Source organism: Neoarius graeffei, chromosome 22 (genome assembly GCF_027579695.1).
Source record: "Neoarius graeffei isolate fNeoGra1 chromosome 22, fNeoGra1.pri, whole genome shotgun sequence".
Taxonomy (NCBI): domain Eukaryota; kingdom Metazoa; phylum Chordata; class Actinopteri; order Siluriformes; family Ariidae; genus Neoarius; species Neoarius graeffei.
Genome location: NC_083590.1, coordinates 25,368,590 through 25,385,506, shown reverse-complemented (window position 1 = coordinate 25,385,506; position 16,917 = coordinate 25,368,590). Strand labels below are relative to the sequence as shown.

Below are 16,917 nucleotides of genomic sequence, written 5' to 3'. Positions count from 1 at the left end.
AGAGTAAATGTTATTTTAAATGACATGTTATATCCACTTTAGCACCCATTATCTTATCTAGAGTCTTCACATTTACCAAGACATTCCTGGTGTACATAACATTTGCCTGCAACTATGTACTAAAATAAACAGATCACAAAATAAATAAATATTTTACCAGCAGCAGTAATTAATATTTACTGCACTGCATTTTTAATTAGAGTAGGGGAGAGCGGGGTAAGATGAGCCAGGGGGTAAGATGAGCCACCCCCTGTTTCTAAGAAACAGTACACAAATGTGACCATGTGACCACATTCAAAGGGGGGCAGGACCATTTACTTACACTTGTGGAGAGGAGCACCACATGTCAAACTAGGTGAGGGAGATATTTATAAAAATGTGTTTTTGTGCTTTCTAAGTCAATTCCATGTTTGTCCACAGTGAAGATGATTTAGAGAAGACAAAAGTAGAATAATATTTAGACACATTAGGGTTAAGTTAGTGGCTTTCTAAGCTATGATATGAATGCTAATAAAAATAATTTTGATTAGCCTAATCCCCTTTATTAGCATTTTTCTACAAAATGGTGGCCACGGGGTAAGATGAGCCATTAGATGTGGGGCAAGTTGAGCCACTGGCTCAACTTACCCCATTGGTGGCTGAGCTTACCCAATATGGATGACACTTAAGTTTTCACATTTACTGGTCATATATGACACATACATACACATTTTATATATATATATATATATATATATATATATATATATATATATATATATATATATATATATATATATGACATCAGATGAGGAAGACCAGTTGTTAGATGTGGGGGATTACGTTGTGGCAAAATTCACAGGGAAGAAGAAAGTGCATTTCTTCATTGGCCAGATAATCAAATTGGATGTCTTCGAAATAGAGGCAAGATTTCTCAAAAGAAGCCGGTCATGCCATGGCTCTGCAAGAAAGCCAACCTTTGTCTTCAAAGAGAAAGATGAGGCTGTCCTGTCAAGACAGGATATTGTGAAAAAATTGCCCCGCCCCTTTACTGTTGGGAGGACAGCACGGAGGGAGAGGCAAATGGTGTTCCCTTGCAATTTGAACGCTTGGAACATTGAATAATGATGAAATTATTATGGATGGAATGATTGCTGCATGTTTTAACCTACTGAAAGAAATAAGATTTTTTGGCACTGTTCTACTGTTTTAATAATTTCTATAATATAGTACATCTCTCATTCCCTCTCTAACCATCCCTCTTTCTATCTATCTACGCATATCTCTCTCTCTATCCATCTATCTATCCCTCCCTATCCCATCTCATTCTATCACCTCTCTCTTCATCTCCCCTTCTCTATGCAACGGCCCTATCCCCCACTTGATTGACTTGACTTGATTCACTGATTGCATTTCTAATAATAAAAGTTGTTTACTTTGTTAACCTAACATGTTTTGTGTTGGCTCAATTTACCCCACACAGTGGCTCATCTTACCCCGTGCATGGGGTAAGTTGAGCCACTTGACATTTTTTTTCAAGAGGTAATATCACTCTAACCATAAGAGCTTATCAATTATTTTTTGCTCAGATAGTAACAGTACACTTTGAAATTTGGTATGGTGTGTAGACTGGAAGCAAAAATGGCTTTAACATGTAGTTATGATGAAAAATGTAAAAAGTGGCTCATCTTACCCCGCTCTCCCCTACAAACCTATTTTATGTAGGCTATTTATTTTTTATATTACATTCAAATTATATATTATAAACTGGTGTTAATATGCTATCGCAAAAAAAAATACTGCTGCAATTCTTAGTTTACTTACTTATCCTCTTCTTCCCTGGTGGGAAACAAGGCCCTGACCTGGCGACGCCATTCTTGGCGATCCTTCGCTACTTTTTGGGCTTCGCCCCATGTAAGGCCCATCTCTTCAAGCTCAGTCTGGACCATTCTTCGCCAGGTTGTTTTGGGTCGTCCAGGCCTACGCCTCCCAGCAGGGGTGCACTGTAGCGATGTCTTTGGTATGCGCCCCTGCTCTGTTCTTAAAACGTGTCCCAACCATTTCAGGTGACGGCGCTTAATTTCCAGTGTGGAAATGTAGCAGCCCGTGTATCTATAGAGTTCTTCATTCGACACTTTCTACGGCCAAAAGATACAGCATATCTTTCGTCGTAAGCTTACAGTGTTTCGAGTCGAATTGCGCTCTTAACATTCGGTCACTGATTGGTTCCCATTCTAGTAAGGTGTTTACATACTTCTTGGCGATAACCAGGGCCACGCCGTTGGTGTGGGTGTTTTCATGGGCTGAATACAGTATGACTGACCCATCAGTTGTTGTTTGGCGTCCAGACCCAGTCCAACTTATGCCAAGAATATCCAAGTTATACTTACTCATTTCTCTCAAAACCTAGGCTGACTTTGATGTTTCATACATGGTGCGGACATTCCATACTCCTATTCTAATCCTTGCCTTTGGTCCGAGTAGACTACCTCTCGCAGCTCTAACTTCCCCATGGAGGCTTTCATTAGAGTTGGTCATGCTGCCACTGATTGTCCGGCTCAAGTCTACCCTCAGACTAGATGTTTCACTTGTCATCGTTGTCATGGTTTCCGTAACTTTGTTTCCTTTTACGGGGTGGAGTAGTTGACCCCACGCCCAACCCCCAACCTGGAGGACCAGGGGATCACTCTTCGTCTGGCCCCTACCTTTCGACCTGTTCGGCATGGGTGGCCCTACCAGGAGTTTGAGACTCCAGCCGACATAGCTCTAGAGGTCACGGGGACACGCAAACCGCCCCACCACGAGTAAGGTGGTGATCCCAAGCGGAGCAGGCTGCAATTCTAGTTAGACTTTTATTTATTTATTTATTTATTTATTTATTTTTGCAGAGTATAAATTGTACATCAGTTAAAGGTGACATATTACACCCCCTTTTCCACAAGTTGACACACTTTCCTGAGGTCTTAATGAAATGTCTGTGACATGCTTTGGTCAAAATCCCACAAGGATAAAGCACCACAGCTTCCTTCTCACCCTGTTTAAACAGCCCTGTTCAAAACAGCCAGTTTGAGTACCTGTTCCTTTAAATGATAATGAGCCACTGCTCACCCCACCCCCTCTTCCGCCAGGCAATCAGGTAGCACTTTTTATTCATGAATAAATATTCATTTACAAAGGCAATTCCCAAGCCGGGGCGGCACAGTGGTGTAGTGGTTAGCGCTGTCGCCTCACAGCAAGAAGGTCCCGGTTCGAGCCCCGTGGCCGGCGAGGACCTTTCTGTGCGGAGTTTGCATGTTCTCCCCGTGTCCGCGTGGGTTTCCTCTGGGTGCTCTGGTTTCCCCCACAGTCCAAAGACATGCAGCTTAGGTTAACTGGTGACTCTAAATTGAGCGTAGGTGTGAATGTGAGTGTGAATGGTTGTCTGTGTCTATGTGTCAGCTCTGTGATGACCTGGCGACTTGTCCAGGGTGTACCCCGCCTTTCGCCCGTAGTCAGCTGGGATAGGCTCCAGCTTGCCTGCGACCCTGTAGAACAGGATAAAGCGGCTAGAGATAACGAGAATGAATTCTCAAGCCATGAGTGGATATATTCAAATGAGGGGGCGGGATCATTCTAACAAGCTCCGCTTGCGACGTAGAAAGAGGAGCCGAATCTGAACAGCATGTTGTTGCTGAAGCTCATGTTTTCGGAAATGGTCAGAGAAACTGACAGTTGTTTAATTTTACAGTTTGTGGCTTGGCAGGCTCCAGATACCTCAATATAAGTGCACAAGCAATGAAAAAGTGAGTTTTTATCCCCCACTGGCCGAAAGGCCCGGAGGGGAATTATGTCGTGGCGAAGTCTGTCCGTCCATCCGTCCTGGAAAGGGTTCTCACCTTCTGAAATCAACTCCTCTCACAATTTTTGGAGGAATTTCATAAAACCTGGCAAAAGGCTTTGTTATAGGACAGTAATACACATATTGTAATTTCGTTTGCAATATATTGTAGCGAGGGAAATTGTGCTCTTAGAGCACTCTTGTTTTTATAATAAATGTCCCTTTTAAGTTCCTACCACAGAACATCAGAATATCTGGACATATTGAATCCAAACAAAGACTTCAGAATATGTTTCCAAGGGCTTCGAAAAGAAAATTACCCTTTTACAAGCTCACACTTTTGACAGCTGTGTACTAGTCCTTGAGTGCGAGTCCTCCAGTACTGTAGGTAGCGCTGTTCAAATTTCTTTACTAGTTCCACACCTTGAGGAAGAAGATTGTGATGAACAATGTAAACGCTGGCGACCTAAGAGTTACTGGATGTAGAAGATGAAGAGGAAAAACTGCTTATTTTGTTTCAATCAGAAAAATAGAATTAAGACGTGAATCGTTAAATACGTGGATACTTGGAATGAACGGGCTTGGGCACGCCCTACCCTGTAACAGGCTTGATGAAGTAATGTGATCGTCAGCAGAGTTCACCCAGCTGCCATGTGCAATACACAATGAGCCAAGCCTTCACGCACTATCCACTTTCTCTGCTATTGTGTCATGTTTGTTGAAGCCAAACAACAGTAGGCTGAAGTCTTTATAAAAAGTCTCTAGCGGCACTCACCCAAGGTTACGCACCAGTCTGGAGAACTCCAGCAGGCATGTGTGGCTCGGTAAACACAGCGGACCTTTGACCATCGAAAGCTGACAGTCTTCAAATGAGTAGTCTACTGTCGGTAGTCGCAGAGCTCTGAAGGAGAAAAAAAATGTATAAAATACAAAGATTAAGATCACATGTCATGCATTCAAGAGTAGAATGAGTTGGATCATGAGGTTTGAAGTGGACACTGACTTGGCCATGATGTCTCTCACATTGCTGGCAAACAGAGCCGGATCCCTTTTCTCTTCCTCTGACGGTGTGTAAATAGGAAGATACTGAGCGTACACAAATGGAGGGATTTTATTTTATTTTTATTTAAACTGGAACTAAGATCCCTTTAATGACAGTTTCGAATGCAAGTTCAAAAGTTAATATATAACCACCTTAAAGAAAATTCTCACCTCGATCTCGATAGAATTGTGGATCTGACACAACGTGAGCCACAGAATCTGAAACCTGATATAAAATGCTTTGCTATCAAACATTTGTAATCAATCAATTTATATAAAAATACTTCTTCTCATGAGAACAAAGACAACTCACGCTCCAGGTCCCTGCCATGTCCATGAGATCGTGTCCTGGCAGAGAAAAGGGAATTAAAAACACACAAAGCCGTGTGGGTACTACAGTTTGCAGAAAGCACCTGAACAAATAAGCCACCACAAGGTCACATGTGCATGTGTATCTGAAATTCAGACATCACCATGTGGGAACTCGTACTCGGAACAAGTTTTCCCCAAGTATCTACACGCAACCCGAGCATCGTGCCTTCATAATTAATGAGACGTGGATGAGGAAGAGACATTACAGTTAGACAATACAGTGACCAAGTGTTGTGCAGAAGGACTAGTTTTTTCAAATACAAGGATCAGAACTGAAATCCATTGAGAACTGAGGGAGGAGATACATAATTTAACTGAAAATAAACAAATTGTTTACAACAGGAAAAACAAACAAACAAACAAACAAACAAGTTTTGTTCCTCAAGGGAGCCAAGCCAAAGTCAAGGGAAGCTCTACCCAAAACATCGATCAGAACTGGAATCGGATGAAAGATTAGAGAGGAGATGCAATTCTACCGAGAGGCCTGGAAAATTCGTTAATTTGGCCGAATTAGTAACTCATCTCATTATCTCTAGCCGCTTTATCTTGTTCTACAGGGTCGCAGGCAAGCTGGAGCCTATCCCAGCTGACTACGGGCGAAAGGCGGGGTACACCCTGGACAAGTCGCCAGGTCATCACAGGGCTGACACATAGACACAGACAACCATTCACACTCACATTCACACCTACGGTCAATTTAGAGTCACCAGTTAACCTAACCTGCATGTCTTTGGACTGTGGGGGAAACCGGAGCACCCGGAGGAAACCCACGCGGACACGGGGAGAACATGCAAACTCCGCACAGAAAGGCCCTCGCCGGCCACGGGGCTCGAACCCGGACCTTCTTGCTGTGAGGCGACAGCGCTAACCACTACACCACCGTGCTGCCCGAATTAGTAACTCGTTAGCAAAAAATTTGGCAAAACAATGACCAAGTTTTGTGTGGCGTGATGAGTTCTTTCAAACAAAACAATCAGAATGGAAATCTGTGGAGAACTGACGGAGGAGATACGATTTAACTGAATTATGGACGACGGACAGACGCTGTGCCATGGCAACAGCTCATCGGCCTTATGCCCAGATGAACTAATTAAGGGATAAAACACAACAGGATGTGCAGATGTAGGAAAATAATCAACAACTGTGCAGTGTGATGCAGCTCGATGCGAAGCAGATTTACTATCACACCCCGAAGTGGATCATTTTCCAAAAAAAAAAAAAAAGGGAGCATGCTGGCCAATGATTAGAATATTTTGTACTTTTTATCCATTTATAGTTACATTTAAAAGGTTGTGAAGTGTTTGTGAAATGTAAAAAGTTTGTTTCTGTTACAGGAGTTATACACATCACCAGCCTCCCCAAACCCCACATTTTCACGACTGCAACTCGTCATGCCGTCCTTTCTGCTTAAAGGAGAACTGAAGGCAAATTTATCATCAAACTTCTATTTATCTCATTTTATTAAATATCGGAATGCATTTTTGATCGCTATTTTGTCGCTGCTATAGCAAGTTATAAGTGTTTGAAATATGCTATGTCATATATCAGTCCATATGTCAAAGCGATGGCCGTAAACGAGATTCGTTGAGACCTGTGCGAGATGTCGTAGGATGGAAGTAAAACGTACAGCGGAAATCAAAGTGACCAACATCTGCCAACGTTGTAAAAAGACGCGTGCGCCCTCTTTCGAATGCTGACGTGCTCAAGCCAGAAGTTTTGTTTGTTTTGATAGCAATCAGGAAAGTTTGAAAAAAGTAGGCAGTAATCATCATTTAAACTCGTTTTTGTGCAACATTTCGTTTGGAAGACAGTTTTCAAAATGGCAGCGCTGACACCTGGCTGACACTTCACGTTTCGAAGTCTTGCACAAGTCTCGTGAAGATCGCGCGGATAAGCGACGCCTGCCGCGGACCAAACGAACTAAATTCAACACGGCTAAAAACCGAATAGGCCAATAAGTATAATATTTAATTGCCAATACGAGTCATGATATAAGGTTACTAAAACCGAAAACGTAATTGAATCTCATCTCATTATCTCTAGCTGCTTTATCCTGTCCTACAGGGTCGCAGACAAGCTGGAGCCTATCCCAGCTGACTACGGGCGAAAGGCGGGGTACACCCTGGACAAGTCGCCAGGTCATCACAGGGCTGACACATAGACACAGACAACCATTCACACTCACATTCACACCTACGGTCAATTTAGAGTCACCAGTTAACCTAACCTGCATGTCTTTGGACTGTGGGGGAAACCGGAGCACCCGGAGGAAACCCACGCGGACACGGGGAGAACATGCAAACTCAGCACAGAAAGGCCCTCGCCGGCCACGGGGCTCGAACCCGGACCTTCTTACTGTGAGGTGACAGCGCTAACCACTACACCACCGAGCCGCCCCAACGTAATTGAATAACACGTTAATTAAGAAATAAAGCAAGTTTAAAAATGACTTCAGTTCGCCTTTAACAATTTCCTGTGTTGGCAAACTTATTGACTGTTACAGCATTGACACTTGAGGCTCCGGTGAGATGCTACATTTACATCTCCTCCCAGAAAAGCACCATACTAATGAGGCAATATGTTTATTCCATGTATGAATGAAGATATGAATCTCTGCACAAGTTGTTACTATAGAAACGCTAACATTATATTATACAGAGCCCATAATTCAAACCTTGCAGCCCTGTTATTGAAAATTAATCAACACCTTCAATACAGTCAATCATTCAACAGCGCTGTGATATAACTGCACCATCAAAACTAAATATTAAAGTGATGAGCTGCTGCATACATTACATACCTCAGCATCTTAAAATATGCACTGTAAGGGCCATATTTTTCTTGTAGCATAGTATATTATACATCATGCACAGTACTGCTGCATAATATTCTGTTCCGTTGCAGGCATTTTTAACACATAGCAGGATAAAATCCGAATATTCTGCTCTGAAGTTGGTATCGTTAGTCTAGGAGTGCCCCAAGGCTTGCTGTTCTGCACTGGTGCTGCAGGGCTTGAAACTCATACACTTTTCTTACCAGCTCGTTAGGATAGCGCAGAACCACTGGCTGAACCGGAACCCCAGGAATAAACGCACCTAAAGGACAAAAAGGAACATTTCGTTGTTGTTCAATAATACAGCATGTTGATGTATTAGTACGGCTCATGTATACGATTCGGCTAATGTCAAACCGAAACCACTCAGACTTGGTGAATGGTGATGTGGAATATGCTTTCGTGTCGGTGGCTGTGTCCTCAGTTTACCTGAAGTGGTGCATGAGAGTAGAACAGAAAGGAAAAAAAAGAGAGAGAGGATGGGTCATCTGACCCATCTTACAGTAACATGACAAGTGTGTCCCCACATGTATGCATGCCTGGATATTTTATACATGTATTTTAGAGTGGGTTGAGTTCCACGACAGACCAGTCAGTCAGAAAGTTAGACAATAATCATCATCATCATCATCGAGACCAACAATGACGGCGTAGCTCACTTCGGCCCCATCTAGTCCAGAAGGAACGATCTAAAGTGGGCCACCTTCATGCAATAAATGTTGCAAGCTATATACACTATATACAAGCTATATATAGAAGCGATATCCAACCTAGGAATACCGACCTATTTATCAAAAAGAATCCAAAATGGCGAGAAATTGACTGAGAAGAAGTGATTTTTATTGAACTACTCATTAAGGATTAATTAGTCCATAACTTCATTAATAATTGTAATGGTGGCACGGTGGTGTAGTGGTTAGCGCTGTCGCCTCACAGCAAGAAGGTCCGGGTTCGAGCCCCGTGGCCGGCGAGGGCCTTTCTGTGCGGAGTTTGCATGTTCTCCCCGTGTCCGCGTGGGTTTCCTCCGGGTGCTCCGGTTTCCCCCACAGTCCAAAGACATGCAGGTTAGGTTAACTGGTGACTCTAAATTGAGCGTAGGTGTGAATGTGAGTGTGAATGGTTGTCTGTGTCTATGTGTCAGCCCTGTGATGACCTGGCGACTTGTCCAGGGTGTACCCCGCCTTTCGCCCGTAGTCAGCTGGGATAGGCTCCAGCTTGCCTGCGACCCTGTAGAACAGGATAAAGCGGCTAGAGATAATGAGATGAGATGAGATAATGAGAATAATTGTAATTTATCAAATCTGGGTAGAAGTTATATGCACCCTAGGTAGCCCTTAGTCTGGCTAACGCAACTTCAAAGCTCTCCGGGCTATTGGTCTGGCCAAGATATTAAGCCCAACCGTTTCCCAGAGCCCGTGGTTGACCCGCCTCCCTGAAATGCCTCAGTTTGCTACTGGTCGAAGCCAGAAAAGGCTGTGACGAAGCTTAAACCAATCACATCACTCTTTCCTCTGACATATGCGACGCGACGGAAACTGCTTGAGTAACTGATAGATTAAACTCTTACCGAAGCCGGTCGGGAGCAAGGCGAAAACATCCTTCCTTTCAATAAATACCTCCAGGGCTGCTCTTTGCTCTGTTTTCAATGAGAACTTCCCGTTGAATGCTTTCAATACAGCATCTACCGCTGTAAACAATCTATGGCTTCCGGTCGCAGTTCTACTACATCACTGCCTTGAACACGCCTCTACCCAGGGCCATTGGAGATGCTCAAAGTTGATTGGTTCCCGATTTTTCGGGAGCTTGGAAATGCTGTAGATAGCCTGCCTGGCCAGACTAAGCTCGGAACAGGCCCTCGTGTTGCGTCACGCTTAGTATGGGCGGGCCCAGGCTAGGTAGCCCTACCTTCATGCCAGGTAGCCCTACCTTCATGCCAGAAAGAATCAAAACCAGTGAAGAATTGATGGAGAAGAAGCGATTTGTGTGGAAACTGCTCGTTAGGGATTGATTTTAATTACTCCATATCTTCATTATTAACTGCAATTATGCAAATTTGAGTAGAAGCTATATGTACCCCAGGCAGACCTACCTTCCTGCTAAAAAGAATAAAAGAAGTCGGTGAAGAATTGAGAAAGAAGAAGTGATTTTCGTGAAATGTGGACGATGCCGGACGGACAATACAAGCTCATCGTTTATCGGCCAGATGAGCAAAAAATACCATCTCCAGCAGCTTTGTTGGAGGACGTTATTTATTCACAACACCACTCAAAAAGTAGTGAACGGATTAGGATGAAATTTGGTGTACAGCTTTAGTATTATCCTAGGTTCAAAGGATTTGATTTCGTTGTTGATGTGTGGCTTGGTGAAGGTATGAACTCTAAGTGCGTTTCTAGTTATTTATTTTACTCATTTCCCATGAGATTCCAAAAACTGACAGTATTTGGGGGAGGGGGGGGAAGACAAAAAAAAATCCACCCACACCACACTGACATTCAAATCGACTGAGAGAGACAGACAGAGACATGCAAACAGCTTGACAGGAAGAGAGACAGACAGACAGAGAGAGAGAGAGAGAGAGAGGAGTGCATGAGCGAGACAAATAAATTGACAGGAAGAGCATGAAAAATTTTTCAAAAATTCCTGCTGGAGTCTAAATACTTGTCATGAGCAACAAATATTTCATCTCATCTCATTATCTGTAGCCGCTTTATCCTGTTCTACAGGGTCGCAGGCAAGCTGGAGCCTATCCCAGCTGACTACGGGCGAAAGGCAGGGTACACCCTGGACAAGTCGCCAGGTCATCACAGGGCTGACACATAGACACAGACAACCATTCACACTCACATTCACACCTACGGTCAATTTAGAGTCACCAGTTAACCTAACCTGCATGTCTTTGGACTGTGGGGGAAACCGGAGCACCCGGAGGAAACCCACGCGGACACGGGGAGAACATGCAAACTCCGCACAGAAAGGCCCTCGCCGGCCACGGGGCTCAAACCCGGACCTTCTTGCTGTGAGGCGACAGCGCTAACCACTACACCACCGTGCCGCCACACATTTCATGAAAGCATGTTTGTGTCTTTGAGGGCTTTTTTTTCCTCCTGTGACAGGAGTGAATGCAAGAAACATCATCATCATATTAAGGTCCAATAAGGTAATGAACATACAGTTGTGATGCTCACAGGTGCATGAAGTGTTATGGCATGTCTCTTTGTCTTTGGACTACATTCAACCTGGTGTGTGTGCGCGCACGTGTGTGTGTGTGTGTGTGCGCATATGTCTTCACCTCTGAACAGGTGTAAAAGGAAGGGTAATGAACCTGATGCCCTTCACTCTGAACACAAAGCTCTCTTTCAGGTCCCAGTCAGTGGATGTTCAGTAAACTAAGGGCATCTGTCTCAGGTTCCCGAAATCTAATTACTTTCTAACCTTCAGCTTTCCAAGGGCGGATCTCTGAGCACGTCTACCTTTTGAATAACTTTGCAGCTGAGTAACTTTAGGAAAATTACTTTACAGCCACCACTCTGGATTCCTGGATTTGCGTTCGTTAACTTGTGCTTTTTTTTTTTTAGAACATCAGAGACCCGACATGCCCTTTACTACGCTGTTAAAACGGACACCAGAAGTCCAAGCTGCTCAATTGTAAGTTGACTAAGCCAGTCTGAATAAGGACATCTACCAAATGCTGCAAAGTTCAATGAAAACGTGAACATTTCAGGAACATAATACAATTATGGGAAGCCTTTTTATATTATGTCTGGTATAAAGGAATATTTCCCATCCACCAGGGATGCAGACTTGCCCCGTGATGGACATTTGTGTGGTTGCAGTCAGACCTCCAGAACCGACGTCTCATGGTGCAGTGAAACTACCAGAATGAAAGGGTATCGAGAACAACAAAATGTGACAGGCTGGCGAGAGAAACAGGAATGAGGGATTTGAGCAGAAAAAGGGAGGATTAGGAGTGTAAAGGAAGCACAATAAAACCATGAGTGAGAGAGGATCAGCAAAACATAACAGGACCAGACAGTGCACACAGGAAGGGGAAGACAATCAGTGGATCTCACAGCCAAGTGAACGGTTACGGTCCACAGGAGACCCAGAGAGAGAAAACACACACATTCTCTCACACTGTCAAACACACAGAGCTTTAAATCGACAGAGAACACAATGTGCATTAGGCAGAAAGATGTAACGTTAGAATCGATATGGAGAAAAAGAGAAAGACAGGTGGATAGAGGGAGAGAAAAACACATACCAGGCTTAAATGTGATGAGGCAGGATCTGTTGGTGCAGGTCCCCTCAGGGAAAATCATGATCTGAAATCAAATCAGGATTGAGAACATGTTTACGGAAAACAGAGATGCAAAGTCATATCAACATGAACTGCTCTAACTACATCAGAGGGGAACCGTCAGGGCCTTCAAAACCTTCAGAGAAGCCCAAACGTATCAGCATTTCAAATGTTATAGATCATTTCTTTCATTCTTTCAGAATTTCATGATAATTATTCTCTTCTAATTCAAATATGAAAAACGTGCGTATCGAGCTGTGGGGTGACTTTATGGAACAGACTGGAGACAGAAATAAAACAAAGTGCAAATATAAATCTGTTTAAAAAAGGTACAAAAAATATTTTTAAACAAGTATATAGAAGAGGAAGTATGTTAACGGAGGATGATGAGGGATAAATAGAATAGGGTTGATTGTTATATTAGAACTAATTTAGTATATGGTATATATTTATTTATGGGGATAGTTTATATATTCATATTTACAGGGATAGGTATGTAGTAGATATTTATTTTTGTAATTATATATTTATATAGATATTTCTGAAGTGTATATATATATATATATATATATATATATATATATATATATATATATATATATTTATGAAGTGTATATATGGTATGTAGTATATATTTAATTTTGTAATTAAATATTTATATATATATATATATTTATGAAGTGTGTGTGTGTGTATATATATATATATATATATATATATATACACACACACACACACACACACACACACACACACAATATATATATATATATATATATATATATATATATATATATATATATATATATATATATATATATATATAAAAGGCCATAAGCACAAGAGCCATAGAGGCCAGGATCTACCAGAGTAGATCAGACCCAAGATGCAGACTGTGCAAAGAAGCCCCTGAAACAGTCCAGCACATAGTAGCAGGGTGTAAAATGCTAGCTGGATCAGCGTACATGGAGAGGCACAACCAAGTGGCTGGGATAGTATACAGGAACATCTGTAACCAGTATGGAATAGAAGTACCCAAGTCCCAATGGGCCATACCACAGAAGGTGGCTGAGAACAACAGGGCCAAGGTTCTGTGGGACTTCAGCTTCCAGACTGACAAACAGATCCTGGCTAACCAACCGGACATAGTGGTGGTGGACAAAGAGCAGAAGAGGGTGGTGGTGATAGATGTGGCGATCCCAGCTGACGCCAACATCAGGAAGAAGGAACATGAGAAACTTGAGAAGTATCAAGGGTTGAAAGAGCAGCTGGAACGGATGTGGAAGGTCAAGGGTTGCGTGGTCCCCATGGTAGTGGGGGCACTTGGGGCAGTAACCCCCAAACTGGGAGAGTGGCTCCAGCAAATCCCAGGAACAACATCTGAAGCCTCAGTCCAGAAGAGCGCAGTCCTAGGAACATCGAAGATACTGCGCAGAACCCTCAAACTCCCAGGCCTCTGGTAGAGGACCCGAGCTTGAGGATGACATGGATACCACCCCCCCGCCGGGGGTGAGAAGGAGATTTTATATATATATGGTATGTAGTATATATTTATTTTTGTAATTATATATTTATATAGATATTCATGAAGTGTATATATGGTATATAGGTGTATTAATGTAGTTTGGATTTCAGGGTAGTTAAAAAGGGGTGGGAAATTAAAAAAGTATTGTACTTCTTCCCACTCCTTTTTCAAACAATGTGCGGTGTTTTGTAATTTCTTAGCTCTTTATGTTATTTTATTTAGGTTTTTTTTTTTTTAATTTCTTGTTTTCTTTCTTTTGTATGTACAAATAGTTACATACATTTTTTTATACATGTTCGAAAAAAATAAATAAATTAATTAATTCAAATTTGGCCTCTTTCTATCAAATTTGCTTCAGAAATGAAAGCATTACTGTCATGAAAACTTTACAGTTATCCAATGAGATTGTTTTGTTTCTAGGCTGAAAAGAGTTAAGAGCTGGATCACTCATTGCTGGGACAGAATGCCATGGCAGTGTATATTTACGCAGGAAGTGACAGATGAACTAACCAATCAGATTTTGATTTATAGTGGGAGGGACCAAAAATGCATCGCCCTAGGCCTTCTCGAAGGCCAGTGCTAGCTTAACTGCGAGTCCTTCATCAGCAGTGTTAGCGAATGCTAATAAAGTGGTCAAGCCAGTGCTATCTATCGAGAGCAAGTAGCACAGGCTAACGACCGGGAAACTACGATTTCTGTCTCCGGACCCTTCTTCCAGGCCGCATGCTCACGACAGTATTTTCCACTCAGACTTAAGTATTCATTTCCCTCTGTAATTTACTTCATTACTTTTAAAATCAACATCGACAGCTACACACAACGGAGCAACCTGGTAGCCTGCCGCTAATCCCTTACAAAATGCTTTGTCCTGTTGCTTTTTTGGTGTCTGGCTAAGTTTTGGCTGAGCTCAAGTCCCAGCTCTAATAGTAACAGCTCGCCACTGAGAAAGATAGAGACAGACAGAGAGACAAACAGGCAAACTGACTGACAGGAAGACAGACAGGTGGCACGGTGGTACAGTGAAAACAGCAAGAAGGCTCTGGATTCGAGTCTGCTGGTCGACTGGGGCCTTTCTGTACAGAGTTTGGACGTTCTCATGCATGTTCACTTGCATGGGTTTCCTCCCAGAGTACAAAGACATGCCGATTAGGTCAACTGGCTACTCTAAACTGCCTGTAAGTGTGAATGCGAGTCTGAATGGCTGTCTGTCTCAGCGATAGATTGGCAACCTGTCCAGCGTTAACCCCACCTCTTGCCTGAAGTCAGCTGGGATTGGCTCTAGCTCACTCACGACCCGTACTGGATAAGTGTTATAGACAATGAATGAATAAACACATCAGCAGAAAATGTACTGTGTTGTACAGTCGCCTGCTTTCTCATACTCCGTTGGGATTTTCTTATGATCCTAATTATCATCCCGACTGTAATGAATGTATTAAAGTGTGCGTTACCTGAGGCCACTGGCCCGCTGAGTGCGCTCTGTGTTTAATCTCCTCCACAGTCTTCCTGCGAGAATCAGGATCCGAGCGCGACACAAACACCGGACGGATGAATTTAATCAGTGCTATGAAAGAAAGGAACAAATGAGAGGAAGGAGAAAGAGAGAGAGAGAGAGAATACACATCTCTGAAGCTGGGAAGGTCACTTATGGAGTTTGACTATGTACCCATTATTTAAAAAGAATTATTTATTACTACTGCATCAGCACTTCTTATATATTTAATTTTATGTCCCTCATCAAAAATTCCCGTGCAGGGATTAGCCAAGGATGGCTCACGTGACATAAAATAATTCCACCATTGATTAAGCAGTATATCTCATGACGTCAAAAATGAAAGAATAAAAACGGATATAGTGTGAGTCAGTCATGGTATATCCTGGATATACTACGAACTGACGTCACGATTTCAAGCTATACGGCCCACTCGAGTCTTTTTCTTTTTACAATAAAGACAGACAAAACTAGAAATCGTTAATACAGTTGAAACAAAAACATGAACATTTCAGCCAGCGGGATTTTCAACTGAGCACATTAACCACACGTACCAATCGTTTTAAACAGCTTTCTGATTTTGAGAGTCAGTAATTGTTTCTATGTACAGAACTGCTTGGTCTTTTGCAAACACCAAAAATAACGCTTTAGTAACCAACTCGAGTCACAGCTGTGGCTCCACGAGCATTTGCGTGTGTGGAGATCTACGCATCATGATCATGCCTGGCGAGGCAGGCGATAGCATGGAAAAATAAATTAAAAGTGGAAAAAAAATAGTATTGCAAATGCGTAGGTCAAAGGTCACGCCAGCGTAAACAACAAACATGGCTGCCTCCAGTGAGTTTATGCTGAGATTCAATCTCGTAGATGAAAGTTAACACTTTTAGTTTGGAATTTTTTGATGAGGGATATAAATTAAATATACCATGCACTGAGAGGCACCAGGGCGGCACGGTGGTGTAGTGGTTAGCGCTGTCGCCTCACAGCAAGAAGGTCCAGGGTTCGAGCCCCGTGGCTGGCGAGGGCCTTTCTGTGCGGAGTTTGCATGTTCTCCCCGTGTCTGCGTGGGTTTCCTCCGGGTGCTCCGGTTTCCCCCACAGTCCAAAGACATGCAGGTTAGGTTAACTGGTGACTCTAAATTGAGCGTAGGTGTGAATGTGAGTGTGAATGGTTGTCTGTGTCTATGTGTCAGCTCTGTGATGACCTGGCGACTTGTCCAGGGTGTACCCCGCCTCTCGCCCGTAGTCAGCTGGGATAGGCTCCAGCTTGCCTGCAACCCTGTAGAACAGGATAAAGTGGCTACAGATAATGAGATGAGATGGATGAGAGGCACCGGTTGAAATTATGGATTCTCTTCAGTGACTGGTGTCATACTATTTTCTTCGGGGCTGCACCAGTCACCTCAGAGAATCCATCATTTCAACCAGAGCCTCTCAGTGCATGGTATATTTGATTACTATCAGTAAAAAGGAATGCTGTGGCCTAATGGTTAGCGAAGCAGCTTTGGGACCTATAGGTTGCTGGTTCAATTCCCTGGACCAGCAGGAATAGCTGAAGTGCC

General features: G+C 42.9%; 1 protein-coding gene across 1 annotated transcript in view; it reads right to left on the bottom strand.

Annotated features, from left to right (window-relative positions):
• Window positions 1-16,917, bottom strand: part of lpcat1 (lysophosphatidylcholine acyltransferase 1) — a 53,231-nt gene that overhangs the window by 12,343 nt on the left and 23,971 nt on the right. The window contains exons 4-10 of the mRNA XM_060904045.1: window positions 15,316-15,428; window positions 12,304-12,364; window positions 8,246-8,304; window positions 5,151-5,185; window positions 5,009-5,063; window positions 4,800-4,882; window positions 4,572-4,697 (exon numbers count right to left, since the gene is read on the bottom strand). Coding sequence (XP_060760028.1) covers window positions 4,572-4,697; window positions 4,800-4,882; window positions 5,009-5,063; window positions 5,151-5,185; window positions 8,246-8,304; window positions 12,304-12,364; window positions 15,316-15,428 — 532 coding nt within the window. The remainder of the gene's footprint in view (window positions 1-4,571; window positions 4,698-4,799; window positions 4,883-5,008; window positions 5,064-5,150; window positions 5,186-8,245; window positions 8,305-12,303; window positions 12,365-15,315; window positions 15,429-16,917) is intronic.